The 15,105-nt window shown below is 38.3% G+C and overlaps 2 protein-coding genes across 3 annotated transcripts; both read right to left on the bottom strand.

The window, feature by feature from the left end:
• Positions 1–455: 455 nt before the first annotated feature.
• Positions 456–3,286, bottom strand: mcrip1 (MAPK regulated corepressor interacting protein 1). 2 transcript variants are annotated; one of them, XM_008416644.3, is made up of 5 exons: positions 3,166–3,286; positions 2,455–2,541; positions 2,232–2,350; positions 1,311–1,415; positions 456–1,204 (listed from the first exon to the last, which is right to left on the bottom strand). In XM_008416644.3, the coding sequence occupies exons 2-5, from the start codon at positions 2,460–2,462 to the stop codon at positions 1,140–1,142; spliced, it is 297 nt and encodes a 98-aa protein (XP_008414866.1). In that variant the 5' UTR covers positions 2,463–2,541; positions 3,166–3,286; the 3' UTR covers positions 456–1,139. The 2 variants fall into 2 exon arrangements, with proteins under 2 accessions (XP_008414866.1, XP_008414867.1); XM_008416645.3 differs by having other exon boundaries at positions 2,455–2,536; positions 3,166–3,269.
• A 482-nt stretch (positions 3,287–3,768) lies between these two features.
• On the bottom strand, positions 3,769–5,873 carry ppp1r27a (protein phosphatase 1, regulatory subunit 27a). The gene is made up of 3 exons (XM_008416646.3): positions 5,141–5,873; positions 4,861–5,011; positions 3,769–4,636 (listed from the first exon to the last, which is right to left on the bottom strand). The coding sequence occupies exons 1-3, from the start codon at positions 5,568–5,570 to the stop codon at positions 4,516–4,518; spliced, it is 702 nt and encodes a 233-aa protein (XP_008414868.1). The 5' UTR covers positions 5,571–5,873; the 3' UTR covers positions 3,769–4,515.
• Positions 5,874–15,105: the final 9,232 nt, after the last annotated feature.

Below are 15,105 nucleotides of genomic sequence, written 5' to 3'. Positions count from 1 at the left end.
GTGAATACTTTTGTAGGAGACCTTTTTCATTCATGCACACTTTTGAAGACTCAGCAAGGAAAGTTGCCATTTTTACACTTAATAAACCAAATTGAATACCTTTTGTGACAGCTTTAAAAATTTTGTCATGAATCACCTAAATATTTACACCTTCCCGTCATCTCCAATCTCTGGATCTATCAGTCTGTTTACAGAGCTTAAATAGAGCAGTGCAATCTTGCTAATATATATCATTGGTCTTGAAATTACAGATGTCCTAAAAAAAAAACAAAATTTTAACCTCACCTTCATGTATTTCAAATTTAAATTTACAGTCAAAAATGGCCACCTGTGCATTACTGGGAAATGCAATACAGTATTTGTTTTGTCATTAGGAAGCGATCTAGAGTTCATGTAATTCAGTGACGTGGGACTACAACTTATCAATATTTATGCAGGATCAATAGATGCAAAGCTACTGTAAAAGTATTTTATTCAACATTTTTTGTTTCAAGGCTTTGAGCAGAGAGGTTAACTAAGGGCTGTAAAATGAAATCCACCAAGGGCAAGAGGTGGTTTAATCAAAAGGTTGGCCTTCTACATTGTATTTTGGCTTCCAAACTTGCCCATGACATGTTTTCAAATGTGGTCGTTTCACAACGTATCAATCTATTTTCCGGAATGAAACAGAAAAGAAGTGATCCCCTTTACAATTTCTTCCAAACATATCTAAGTAGTTTTACTATTGTTTAAGACTTCAGTCTTTGTGTCCTGTTGGGCTTCGCTCTGTGCATCAGCAACAGTTGTCAGCAAATTTTGATGACCCCCCCCCCCCACCCCCCACCCCTCCGGAGCAGTCTCATCCACACCACAAGCATCAATATGAACACTTTGATACCTGAAAAGATGAGAAGGGAGAATCTGTTCCCCTCGGAACCCCAGTTTTTTTTTTTAGTCATTGTCAACAGAAAGAAACCCCACCCACCCCCCAAACAAACAGGTTGCTATGGTCCATCGTATACAAATGAGATTTGTATTCTGTGTTAGACTTGCCGACAGGGTCAAGTTTCTGGCTGTCAGAGGGCAGAGAAATGAAAAGTTCTTGAGGATAATGGATGAATAAAAAAAACAAAAAAGTAACAGGAACATGACAGAAAAAACTAAGACTTCTTGGAGTCCTGTGTGTTGCGCTTTTTTAGGTCACTCAAGTCCACTGGTGTGAAAGCTGGAAAAGCAGACAGGAAAGAGGCTGTTACAGCTGTCGACTGGTTAAATCCATTTAGAATGACATTAAAAACCATATTTATATCAAATTTATTCTGTTAACTTACAATGTAGGTTAGGATTTGGGTTTTTCTCCACATACTCCTGTGGTCCACGGTCATTGCGTTCACTATTTTGTGTTGATCTGATATCTCGGAGCACACACTGCCAGGCTGGGAGGGAAAAAAAAACATAAAGAGAACAGAATAATATTTGTTACACCAAGGAGCCACTTACAAGGACACACTGTAAAATGGTTAGAAGAAAGTTAATTATATACAATACTCGCCATATTTAGTTGCATATTTGGCAGAGATGTATAGAATTAGTCTTTACTAGAGAGGTATGATCACACACTGAAACATTTAAATTTACTACATTTATTCATTTGGGAAAATAAACCTGTTATAAGATGATTTTAACAAAATCCCCAGAGGCTCAATTATTGGTATCCCCCAACCATCCATTTAAAAATAAATATATAATTTTGAGTCCAAAAGTTAGAAAAAAATATTGTATGGACAACAGCTCAACTACCTCTTAGCAAGAAGAACTGGTCCCAAGGACATAGAAAACAGATATGCTTAAGGGAGCAGCAATTCAACGTTTGTGAAACAAGTTCTGTTTCATAGTTCACTGAACACAAAATTTTAAAACATTTTCCAAATTATCTTCACTGCTATTGGTTCAACTAGAACAACAACAAAAAACATGTCTAATCGGCTAGTTTGTAATAGTTTGCAGCCTTTCTAAAGTGTGTAAGATGTTGAATCAACATCAACACATCAGCCAGATGCTGGAAGAAAAATATAGATTGAAACATTTAAAATTTCAAAAGGCGCTTTACTTCCAGAAGATGTTTTTGCAATTGGCAATATGTTACAAGAAGGTCCGACCAAGATTTTTCTCGGACAATGCGATTCAACTTTAGTCCCAAGATAAAAATATATATATGATTTTGATACAAAATTGTAGAACACAGTACTTACTATCATGTATAAAGCGCACATTCTCCTCATGTGCTGGAGTAAACAGTTCCCCACTGTTAGTCGGAGATCTGGGGCTTGAGGTCCTCTTGTAACTATTCACCATCCTGGGAGCAGATGAGCTTCACACATATACAAAGAATAAAATCAGCAACTCAGCAGGAAACTACTCTTTAAGTACAGTTTACTTTCAAGCATTTGATTAGTACCATAACGTTTTGCAGACCTGGTCATTCTGTTTGCAGTCTGTACTCGCTCCTTGCTCCTCTGTGGTGAGTGGATTTAGAGGGATGCAACAACTCGAAGTCCTAAACTTAAAGCCCAACAGAACCATTGTAAGTATTTTAGCATAATACTGGACATTCATTTTAGTTTTGCATACAATACAAGCAATTTCTTTTGATCAAATCCGACAGGTATATTAGCTTGCAGCCAGAGTTAACAGCTCCTTGCTAGCTAATCATCTCAAATAAATTTGATTATATAATTAAGGCATGATACACAGCAGAAGTATTTAGTGGCTAACAGAGTGGAGTGTTTTATTTAAATCTATACTGAACAATACGTCTGCAACGTAAGGGGTTAGCTAAAAAATAAGCTTTTGTTTACGTTTTGACTCGAGTAGCTTCAATGATGTTAGCTGTTGGTAACAGAGAAATCATCACAAAATTTTGACAAAACAAAACGTAACTAATACTGTCTTCTGGCATACGCGTCGTCATGCTGTTATCATATGGGGTCCAACCAAAACATTTCAAACATAGTCATTTTACCAAGCTAACAGTAGCCTTGCAGCTAGCTAGTTAGCGATTTACATTGTTAGCTTGTTCCAGCTAATATGTCTGAGTTATTACTGGTAACTCGTTTATTAGGGTAAGCTCGCCATAACAATACGTTCATATTGTCCTTTAAATAAGCGTTAAGATAAACAACAAACCTTCGTTGATTTCTTTCCTTTATTTCTTTATTCAAAGACTTAGTACGCCGAAAGATGTAGCTAAAAAAATCGTTGCCAATGCCAACCAATCACTTCCGGGAAGAGATGCGGAAGAGATACGAAAGACTTTCAAAACAACTAATAAAATTCTAAAAAAAACAATAATAAATAAACCAAGTACAAACTTAAAAACAAAATTCTTCTTCATATTTTTATCTTAAAAGGTTAAAGTTAGGTTTTTTATTATTATTATTATTTCTTTACATTACCATACCTCCGTTTCCATTGAGAAACCTTAACAGGACACAAACTCTCAAATTTTTTTTTTGCAAACTTAATTTGCTTTCATATCCTTTTCACTAAAACTGTTGACTACTCTGTGTTGTACAGTGACAGACATATTCACAGAGTCGTTCACACATGCACGTAGTGCTTTTTTTATACTCTGACCATCTCATGTTTCTTGAAATCCTCTCCGAGGTTTCCGGTCCTTCCCAAGGACAATTTGGACATTAAGAGCCAGCAACTGGACCATCAACTATAATTTTTTTGCTTCATGTTTTGAGGTTCATTGTTGCTTTCCATAATAAAACTGCTGCAGCCTTTTATTTGTAAAAAGTCCTTTATTTATAAAAAGTACAAAAATAATAATTGTACTGAAAATTATAAGACTTCAAATTTTCTGTCTTTTTACAACAAATAACAGTGAAATACATTTGTCAAAATGCTGTGGAAGAGCAAGAACTTTCACAAAACAAGACCTGCATTTTTAAGCTTTCTGAACAACATACAAGTAGGTTGTACCAATCTGATAGATCCTCTTTCTGCCCAGCAGTGAGGGTGCACAATGTTGTACAAAACACTTTACCAGTTCAGATTCTTGTGTAGATTGAGCCATGATTTGAAAGCACACAGTTTACAGCCTGCATATAGGCTAGCACAAACACAAGTGATAAAAGATTTTAACAGAAAAACTAAGCATTTCTTCAAAAATAAACACATTATTAATTTTGAACTAGAATTTAGAAGAGATTCAGGTTGAAGGACATGCAGAGTCACATTATAGACAGCCACACAATCTTATTTACAGCTCTGATATGACAGTTATTAGAAATATGCCATAATTTTACAATGAACTAAGAGAAAATACTCAACTGCAATAAGGTGTGTGTTGCATAAGATGACATTTTGGAAACTGAATAACCTTCTGAGACGATTTGCACTTCTGAAAATGTTGCTTTCCCAGACCGGAGGCATAGCACAAGCCACAGAGAAATGCTTCCTCTGTGTTGCTACTCGTTTTATTTTTACGACATTTAAGCCTTTTCTCTCCCTCGGGTCCACTTGTTCTCACACACAGCCGGTCTCAAACAGTTTAGCCAGCTCTTTGCAGTCTGGGTCAATGAGGTCTGCAGGCTTTTCTCCGCTTTCGTTCTCTGCTTCTGTGCTTGCTCCCATTGACAGGAGATACCTAGAAAGAGCAGAAAAATAGTGTTAGAAAAATCAAACAGAGATTTTTACGATCTTTCTAAATGCGTTTCTAGAGTCGAGTAGCTATCTGTGTGGCCTTGTTTCTGTAAATTCGGCGCAAAAGCAGAAATAAGCAAGGAGTTTTTTGCCTCGGAGGAATTTAATCATAGGAAGATTTAATTGTTGCACATCCAAGTAGTTGACATGGGAACGTAACGACACTACCTGGCAATTTCCGGGTAGCCGTCACTGCAGGCCATGTGCAGTGGTGTCCAGCCGTCCTCGTCTCTCTGGTGGACATCGGCGCCATATTTAATCAGGAGCTTCACCACCTCCAGGTTTCCCGTTAGCACGGCTTCGTGCAGAGCAGCCATACCTGCACATATGCAAAAATCAGTCCCATGCATTTAGATATACACGTCGTTCTTCTGCTAATAAATATCATTCCCAAGACCAGAGCCGCAGATGAGCACCTGGCAGGGGAAGAGAAAAAGACTTCGCTCACCAGAGTGGAACAGTGTGTCCACGCGGACCTTCCTTGCTCTCATGAAGCGTCCGATTTGCTCCAGGTCCCCTCGCCTGACGATGTCCTGGAAGATGATGTCATTGGGGAAGTGCACAGTCCTCTTTGCAGGTGCCACGGGTATTACAGGTGCAGGGCTTTCCTTCGCTTGAGTGCGACGTGTTGAGGTATGTCTTGAAACCTTGCTGTACGAAGGGACGTACGTCGATGCAGCTTTGTAGGTGGACGTGTAAAGTGATGGGGAGTAATATGTGCTACTCTGTGTCGTTGGGGTGTACTTTGATACAGCGGCGTACGTGGATGTCGGCGTGTAATGCGGCGAGGGGCTATAGTAGGAAGGTGAGTGGTACGCCGGTGTGTACTGTGAACTTCGTGCGTAGGTGGACACCGGTGTTGGGTAGTTGTACTTCATCTTTGCAGATGTCGCACCTCCTTTCTAGATCAAAAGGAGGGAAATAGGAAATCCCAGAAGGCAGAACAATCCAAGGAAAGAGCGGTATCCTTTACGATGCGTCCTTTTTTCTCCCCCCCTAATAAAAAATACCAACAGTTTTCAAATCTTCAAAGTCTATATTCTTCTTCTTTTTTTTTTTAGCAGTGTATGTCCTTTAGTCGAAGGTTCATTTCGCCTCCTTCAATCAGAATTTGTCAAACAGTGTGCCGACTCTTGCACAGAACTGTGGTCTAATGGAGCCACTGGGACTGCATCCCTATATATGCACTGTAGTGCTATTTTAGGGCTTAAAATCCAATGACTTCAGCTTAGAAATGAGTGACCCATGGCAGGCCCCACCCACTTTGGTCACATGCCTACTGACACTGTAACCGCCCCTCGATCATAAAAATGTTGACAGCCACAAAGTTCACTTAGCTTTTCCTGAGCCAATCAAACCTAGAGTGCTGATATAAACAACTAAACAACTATAATTAACATCTGCTACATTATGCAGGGAGTAATACTGAATTATTTAGTTTATGCATTGTGAACAGAATAACATAATGATAAAAAAAGCAGATTGCAAAACAGCTGTACAGGAGTAAACAACAACACATGATCTAAAAGTGACATGTTGTTTGATATGGTTACACGCAGTGACCTGAGGTCAAGAAACAGGACATGTTTTACATCTTCTCAAAACTGTGGTTTGAGTATCACTGACGGGACTTGGACAAACTTGTAGCAATACTCTGAGGACATTTAATGTTGTAACTATTTGACCAGTAAACAACATGAAGTTTAATCCAGGCATCAAAATTAGAAAGAAAGAGGATTTGGGTGAATTTGAACGTATAGCACGGTGAGAAACTATTGTTAGAGATCAGGGGAGAGGTTTTGAAGTTGCAGTAAAAATTGTATTTGCTTTCCTGTGGTGTATTGCCGCAATGAATTTGCGTATAACATAATACTGCACAATTTAATTTGTACATCTGTCCCTTTAACAACTGAGGAAAAATAAGTTATCCTCATACTGCATGTAAAATGTGCAAAGTGCTCCAATATTCACACTGTAAGTGTGAAAACTACCAGGACAGTTGAGCTGTATTAGCAGCTATGATCATTTTCCATCATTGATGGCTGGTATGTACCATAGAAAACTAAATGCTAGAATTGATACTAAGTGCAGAAATTAAAGAAAAGGATTAGTTTATATTACTTCCAGGGCATACATTCAGGTGAAAGCAGATTTTTCATTATTTGCATCTTTTTTTTAATAGTTATGTTGGGTTTTTTTTGTTGATGATTACAAAAAATATGACACATTAAAGTTAGAGGAACTTCGGAAGCCATTAAAATCAGTCTCTCATTTAAAGTACTAAATACTACATCTCTGGAAAAAATGAAGAGTCCACTGCCCCCCATTGAAAACCTCATGGTTATTACACCAAATAATGATTTCTGAACTCTTCCTGAGTTAAAACATCAGTATTGTTGTTTGTAAATGAATATGAACTTGTTTTTTTTTGCATTATTTTAGGTCTCAAAGCACTGCATCGTTTTAGTTATGTTGCCCATTTCTCATTTTCTGTAAATAAATACAAAATCTTTGCTTGGAATTTCAGAGGCATGCCTATAAAAGGTAAAATCAGAGGAACTGACCATTTTAAGTGGTCTCTTAATTTTTTCCCAAAGCTGTTACTTATAGTCCTCTTTTCCAAAATACTGTAGATAAATGTGGCTTTAATGTGATCCACTTTACAATCGTGTATGCTATCTTTGTGTAGCTGCAGCCCAGTGCTTTTTCACCTTGAGGACTGGGAAGACTTCATGTGAAAACAAGTTGAAGCGGGCTGACACCGGACTGTTTGATGGGACGAGTTCTTGAGGCAGCTGTTCTGTTGTACAGTGTTCCTGACGCACCTTTCAGCGTCTCCAATGGCACTTGGCAGCGATGGTCTCACCAAAAGAAATGCAAACTTCTGCTTTTCGAGAATGTTTGTTTGTCGCATAGCGGAGTGAAAGTCTCACACGTTCTAGCTAAACATAGAGTCAGATTTCATCCCTGTCTGACCAAGTCGTCCTTTAGAGTCAACGTTATGGTTTGTCAAATTGCCAATCCGACAAAGTTATAAACAAGCAGAGTGACTGAAATTCGAATCATGTCTCCTTCACATACTGGCCCCAGGTTTGTCATGTACCATTTGGGTTACAGGGTTAGTTTTTATTGACTACATTAATATTTGTTTTTGAGCCCTTTTTATAGGCCCAGTTATTAAAAGAAGGTATTTTGGCTTCTTGCCTCCAACGGGGTCATTGTGTACACATTTCAAAAACAGGGACTGGAAAGCAGCCAGTCACATGCAAGCGAACACACACACCACTGAGGCAACAACGTTCGATATGCATGTTTCATACTGTCCTTGTTTAACTTGTTTTGTTGTAAGTTTTATGATTAGTCCATGGAAGCCCACATGTCAACCCTTGTCTTTGGCAGATTAAGCTGTTTCATGTGTATCCTGACTGAGTAAGCTAACATTGTTAGTAATTTGTTGTGCTCTGATCCTCTATAACAGTTTTAACCTCAAGTATAAAATAAAAAATGCATTCCAATGCAGGCAGATTAAAAAGCCAAAGAGAACATAATGCAATTGGTGAAATGATAGTTGATACAAATAGCAACAATTAAACTACCCTCTGTTCTTAAAAAACAAACAATCAAACAAACTGAATATTCAAGGTCAAATGATATTTTAAACTAAAAAATGCAAAAAAAGAGAAAAAGAAACATGAATAATTGACAATAGAGTTTTTCACTGTATGTAAAGCAGATCAGTATTTATAAAATAAGAGGACAGCGAAAGTTTTAATAAGTATGTAAAATTTATTTTTTTTAGGTTAGATGCTGCAGCTTTAAGCAGAGGTTCGGTGTGAGAGTCACTACCAGGTGGAGCAGAAGCGGCGCTCCGTCTGTCAAATATTACTACCTGTAGCACATAGCAGCGGTTCAACAGCGAGAGCAGAACCAGCGTCTTACATCGCAGCTCGAAGACTTAAATAATTTTCCGGGTTATTTGTTTAGCTTTCTGACCGTCATGCTAATCCGGGTGAGTGTTTGTAGCTGTGCGCTGCTTTACGTGCTATCCGATCCTCCATATGTCTTTTTTACTGCAGTGAGCCTCGATGTAGCCAAACTCCGTCAAGCATGGCATTGTTTTTATGTCGTATTAGCTTCGTTGTGTTGATGCATTTTGACGTGCTTCAATTTTCTGCCGCAACACGTAAACTTCCCCATTCACTTAGTGCGTTATAGTTCCACATCGCTTAGGATTTGTTGCTGCGCGTTTGCGCAGAGTGAAGGAAAGAGGAGACCAGCTGCACAGGCAGGCTGCGAAATGAGATGCAAGTGATCGGTATTGGCAACAAGAGCCAATGATCGCCAATCACCGATCATGCACTTTTTCACGAAAATCGGCCGATTATGATCGGTGACCGATCGATCGGCACACCTCTAGTAATTAACATTTATATTACTCTAGTTAAAGCTTTAAATGAAACAAGAACTGTTTATGTGGAGAAAAGTGAGAGTTGCAAAACCACTGGATGCCTTTTGCTGATATAAAGTTTTGTGGTGGAAAGTTGTTTGGAAAAATGAGAGTGCTGCCGTCACCCGTGAGCAGTAAAGCATTAGTGCTGGTAATTCACAGAGCAGAAATGATTAAAAACTAACTTCAATGATGCCGTGAGTTTGATGTTTTGAACATTTTTGTGACTAGCAGTCATTTGCCACTTTGACTTAATTGCAGAATCTTTTTATAGCTTTTTTGTGGCCTTCCTTCTCCTCACTAGATAAAACACCTTCTAAACCTTCACTCTATGAACTCAAATTTAAACCAAATACTTTTTTGTTGCTGCTTGTCTCTTGCGTGGACACTGTGCCATGCATCAATTGATTGCATTCTGCTTGCCTTGTGAAACTCTTTGTTTTACAGTTTCTTGAAAGTATTTATTCAATTTGGACATGCAAATTATTACAAGTATTAAGAGCAACAGATTACAGTTTGAAAAGAAAAAGTTGTACGTCCTTGAATAAAATAGCCACATTCTGAATATTCAAACTTGTTTCCAGTTCTGAGAGTCCATATTTAAAATATATTGATTTTCCCACTTTTACTGATGTTCAGGAATTCCTCTGTATCTTTTTGCTCTGTTTTTCAGGCAGAGAAGAAGGCCACAGACAATGGAGGAAGAGCCAAAGATAAGACAAATTTTGTAACAATGGTCCTTTGGTAAAGCTAATCTATCTGCAGAAAATCCATCTGTAGATTCTTTAAAGCTCTGCTGAGATTGTTGATGGAAGTAAGAGGCAGTTTGGTTGGGACTTTAACTTCTAAAAATATGAGCTGTGAGAAATCCAGTCTGTGCTTTGAAAGGTCAGTGTGACTTCTTGTTCAATGCTTTTTAAAAAATATATTACAAGGCAATGGGACAGCTCTTGTATTTGCCATCTTAAATTGAAAAAATCTGGCAAGAAATACCACCATCCACTCCCAATTAATACATTACCACCGGCTTCCCCGAAACCTCCCTGCTTTTCTAGTTACATGTGATGTCCGGAGCAGTGCTGCAGCTCTGGTCAGTCAACACACGAGCACACCTGGACCGCTATAAGCACAGCGGGGATTAGTCTGAGTCTGGACCTGAATGGAGGACACTCGCTCAGGTCGACGAGTTTCAGGTTACGGCACGCGCAGAGGGCAGAAATAAGGGAGTTGGCGTCTAAATCTGGAAGCAGTAATCCCACGTGGGTTAGTGAGAAAGAGGGGACGCCGTGATGTGTGCTTCAATAGAGGTGATTCCATTATGGGAAATTCAAAGTGAAATGCAACAGCCTCCTATAAAAAAAAGATAAAGTCTCTGGCTACTACTTTGTTGGTGGTTTAGATTACAGCATATCAAATGTGATTTCTAGGTATTTGCTAGAGATCTTCTGTTGAACTCATGACCAGATTCCTGGCAGACCTCGGTTTTATTTCTGTCTGACTCTACAACAGAGTTCACAGATTAGGTTCTTATTTTATCTTACGAACATACCCCCCCCCACCCCGCCCCCCCCACACACACACACACTGGTTGTAACATTTTTCTAGAAATTAAAACGACTGAGGCATAAAGCAAAGCTCTCATTTTACCTTCTGATCCTCAGCTGTAGTTGATCAAAAGAACAAATGGCTCAAATGAGCCATTGAGAAACTCTGTCATCCAAGCTGCTGCTTCCTCACATGAAAAGAGGTTAGTTGAAGTGGTTTGGACATCTGATTAAAATGCCTCCAGGATCCCTGTTTGGAGCTTCTTCTTCAGAATGATTCCTAAAGATGTCACCAGATAGAGGGATCTCTAGGGTTCTCCCTGGATCTTTATGGATGAAACAATATTTATACAGTTATCTAAATGTATATTTGAGTTACTGTAAATAAATATGTATATTCAAGGAACATATTCAGTTTCTTGCAAAAGGAAACAGATGCCTTTAATTCTGTTGCACCTTTTGTTACGTTAAAACCACAAACTTTCCTGACGCCCCCCATTCATGAGCTCATAGTTTCCTTTGGAAATGGTTAATGTTAATGAATGATACCTCAGTATGTCAAATCTGCCATTTATATCTAAATGTACATATGTATTATACTTACTTTTGCTGATACAAGACACCACTTAAAAAACCTTCAGACTTTGACACACTGCTATTTGGTCCCAGATCTCTATAAAGAAAGCTTAAAAAGTTTTTTTTTTTTTCTGAAAATTCTTTCAGTCGTGGCAGAATATGTTGCTTTTGGTTTTCGGACAGATTTTATTTTTTTCTCCCAAAATTTGGTCAAGTACAAAGCAAAGCAAAAAGTTGCTTTTTGCATTTACTTAGATTATTTATGTCTGATGGTAAATTATGCTTTGCCTTAACAAACACCTTTTCGTGACTTTATAACCTTGGCCAGGTCATCTGCATGTAGGCATAAGTCTTTACAGAATTTTTAAAAACTATATTTTTAACCTGTTTCGGATTTCTGTACACTGGATTCAAGCTGAATTTTGCTTTCTGCACACTCCTTATTCTTTCCAGTGACCTGTGTCATCCAAAATTAAATTGCTTGCAGTACAGCTGTGAATAAATTGTCCCATGAGAGGGTGTGCAAAGCTTTTCATACACAAAGCTGCAGCTGTCCGGGGTACAATGAGACCGGAGGCACTTGGAGCGGCTGATTGTGCGGGGATAGGGTTACTTTAGCTGGAGTCCAGGTCCGTGGAAAAGGAGAACGGAGGTTAAAAGTTTGCATCAGTGTTCCTAATTTTTTAATCTGTTGTTGCACAATGGGTGTTTTAGTAATAAAGTTGCCATGTGTCCACTGAACTTCTCTCTCCCGTTCAACCTGGTTGGAACAAAGGTTGTGAGAATTAATTTCCAGGATTCATCGAGGCTTAAGCAATTAAAGATTGAGGACATCAAACAGGTGCACTGACATAATGTCTCCTTTACATATCAAATGAAGGGCAATTCTGTATCACACAACTGAATGACCTAGACCGCTTTGTTGCCTGCAGAAAAATATCATATTAAATTTGATTTTTTTCATGAATATAGATTATGCACCCAGTTCAAAGCAGACAGTGCTTTGGACATTTGCATATTGCATGAATGGCTATAATTCATATTTCACCCAAGTCCACCTCAGAAAAAGCTTTCCAGCACAAATCATGGCTTTGTTTCTTTATTTGTCTTTCTACTCAGTTGTGCACCAAACCAAACCAAACAAAAAGATCAATTTAGTTTTTTTTTTATTCTGCTAGTCTTTGCTGCTTATCTGATCAAGATAAGCAGCAAAAAGTATTAATTGTTCTTATTAGGGTTATAATTCTTAATTATTTGGATTACTAACTTTACTTACTTACTTACTTACTTATTACTTAGTTTTTTTTAGCAACTATATCTAGCCAAAAAGCATGTTATCTAAAACTTTTAACTTGACTTCACCTGTGCGTTTAACAGCACCCGCCTTGTCATAATGTTGTATATCCACTTGTACTATAACAAGATGCATGCAGGTAAATAATTCTCCAGCAGAACATTTCTGTTTATTCCATACTGTATTTTACACACCTTACACAGGCACCATATATAAATGACACACAAATGTCACTGGAAGGAACTGACGCACGCTAGACTGTGCAAGACGCTCTGTATGAACTAATGAAAATTCATCTTGGTATGGTGAATGCTTGGAGTTGCTGGGATGTCAGGGGAGTCGGACCTATTTTGTTACATCTCATTACCAGAGCGACTGGAGCTCAGCGGGAAGAGTCGCTGTGTTGTAATTAGAAAGTTGTAGGTTTGAGACCAACTTCCATGTGCCGATGTGGCTTCAGACAAGGCACTTTAGCCTGTGATGTCTACCAGTGTGTGAATGTTCTGGTGAAGGTGCTTTGAGTGGAAAAGTGCTCAGCAAGTTTGAGCCTGCTAATTTTCTGACTACTTGGTCAGACCATGGTCTGGTAATGGTTAAGAATAGGTAAGCCAGAAAGAGGGGCCACAACAAAGAAGAATCTAAGTTACTTCATCCCTTGTTAAATGTGTACATTTAATCCCAATATAGATGGAATACAGACTCATTACTGAAAAGCTCATTTATTTCAGGAAATTTATTATCATTAAGTGAAACATTAATTACACCCAGAAAGATGTTTGATAGCCTTTATTTCTGTTAATTGAGATGATTTTCCACATACAAGTAATAAAAACCTGACATTTCAAATCTGAATATCACATCAGAGCAATAAAAATACACAACTGTAGCACAGAAATGTGGATTTAATGAAAAGTATGTTTAAAATCTGCTTTCAGGGTGTTATTTTCAAAAAGTACTTGTAATCTGACAATCAAGCCCAATTTGAATATGTATTTTAATTTATTGAATTTAACCATATCTTTGTAGACGACTGGACTTGATGTTCAACAAAATACGTTTCATTTCCTGAAGTCCTGAAATTCTTTTGGTACACCAACATACAAATATGGCAAGATAAGAAACAGCGTGACTACAGTCTTATGTAGAAGAAACAAACAAACAAACAAACAAACAAAACTTTAAATTATTTATCTTCAGAATTCTTTCTTTGCATTCTTTGTGTTTATTAGGACAGATTTATACTGTAAATGTGTTTCTTGTAACAAAAGATTTGCTCTATCTGTCATACGCCCCCCTTAAAGGTGAAACATGTGCTCAATCACGTTGTGTGACGTAACTGGTGTGACCATGTGGCTATGATTTATTACCACAGCTGGACATGCAGTATTTTGTGCCTTTATTAGAGAAATGCAGTACTCTAATAAAATATAAGACACTTTGTGGTGGTTAATTGCAATCATAATTGTTGCCTTTATAAAGCCACATTAAGCAGGAGAGTTTACATAACTGTGGCTGTGCGCAAGTGATTGTAAATATTCAGTTGCAGAAGCAAGACATTAATGACCTCACCACTGCAACTGAAAATTAGGAAAGGCACCAGCTCTATAAGGCCAAAGCTGGAGGCAATTTATTCCCAGAATGCATTTCCCAGGGGCCATTATGCTAATTTTAGCACAACAGCCAATGACAGTTGAAGAGTGGTGCTCCAGATCCTGAAGGGGCTGGATCTGATTACATGGTCGTGACAGAGACAGAGTACGTGCGTCGGTGAAAGGAGGGTGAGCAGAGAGCTTCACTCTGACTCTTAGACGAATTTATCTAACCCTGACATACGTAAGCAAAGTCAAGTCACCTTTGCTTTTGAATCATACTTTTTGACACGATACACTTTGGTAATCATGTGAAAATTATTGCTGGGCTCTGGGTCTTGCCTTGTATAATAAATCCTGCCAGAACACCTGACCTCATATATTATAACTACGGTACCCAACAGTACCAAATCCGTCATCTCCAGACCACACCAGGAGCCATCCTTGGCCAGAGTGTACAGTGTCTGGATTGACCCTGAGCAATGCAGCAAACACTCCCTAGTCAATACCTCCAAGCACAGCTAATTATATGTTTTGCATCTTTAGTACGTTAATCCACCAGTGCAAACCCTCTTCCTGAAGTTTAATTTCACTCCAGCAGCTTTCTAATGGTACTGTATCACTCATGTGCCTAAAATTTACGTAACACAGTATCAATTACTGTGTGCCTGAAGTTCAGAATATACTGTTCCCTCCTGTCAAGTCCAGTCTACTGGCTAAGTAATGTGACGAATAAATAACGAGTGGAATGAGGTACAGTTATGTCTTTATTACAAGTGTGTGTTTTCATTCTGGCACGTCTTTGAACTGCTGTAATTAGAATAAATTCACATTTAGAACGAGAGGTGAACTCTTTTCTATACAGACCATAAGACATGCTAATGAACAAGTCACAGCAGCTTGTGAGTTAGTGGAAGTGCCCTTGTTTACACCGGTGTAGAGTGTTGCAGATTTTCACAGACA

Source organism: Poecilia reticulata, chromosome 8, assembly GCF_904066995.2.
Source record: "Poecilia reticulata chromosome 8, P_reticulata-male-v2, whole genome shotgun sequence".
Classification (NCBI taxonomy): domain Eukaryota; kingdom Metazoa; phylum Chordata; class Actinopteri; order Cyprinodontiformes; family Poeciliidae; genus Poecilia; species Poecilia reticulata.
Note: the sequence above shows the minus strand (reverse complement) of the source record. Positions and strands in the feature narration are given on the sequence as shown.

Bases quoted from the DNA above. Each gene is read 5' to 3' on its own strand.
- mcrip1 (XM_008416644.3), bottom strand. The intron at 1,416-2,231 runs GTAAGTACTGTG...TTTCCCTCCCAG, and splicing joins TGTGCGCTTTATACATGATA to CCTGGCAGTGTGTGCTCCGA. The intron at 1,205-1,310 runs GTAAGTTAACAG...CTGCTTTTCCAG, and splicing joins CCCAAATCCTAACCTACATT to CTTTCACACCAGTGGACTTG.
- ppp1r27a (XM_008416646.3), bottom strand. From the start codon at position 5,570: ATGAAGTACAACTACCCAACACCGGTGTCCACCTACGCACGAAGTTCA. The intron at 5,012-5,140 runs GTGAGCGAAGTC...GCATATGTGCAG, and splicing joins GGACACACTGTTCCACTCTG to GTATGGCTGCTCTGCACGAA. The intron at 4,637-4,860 runs GTAGTGTCGTTA...TGCTCTTTCTAG, and splicing joins GGCTACCCGGAAATTGCCAG to GTATCTCCTGTCAATGGGAG.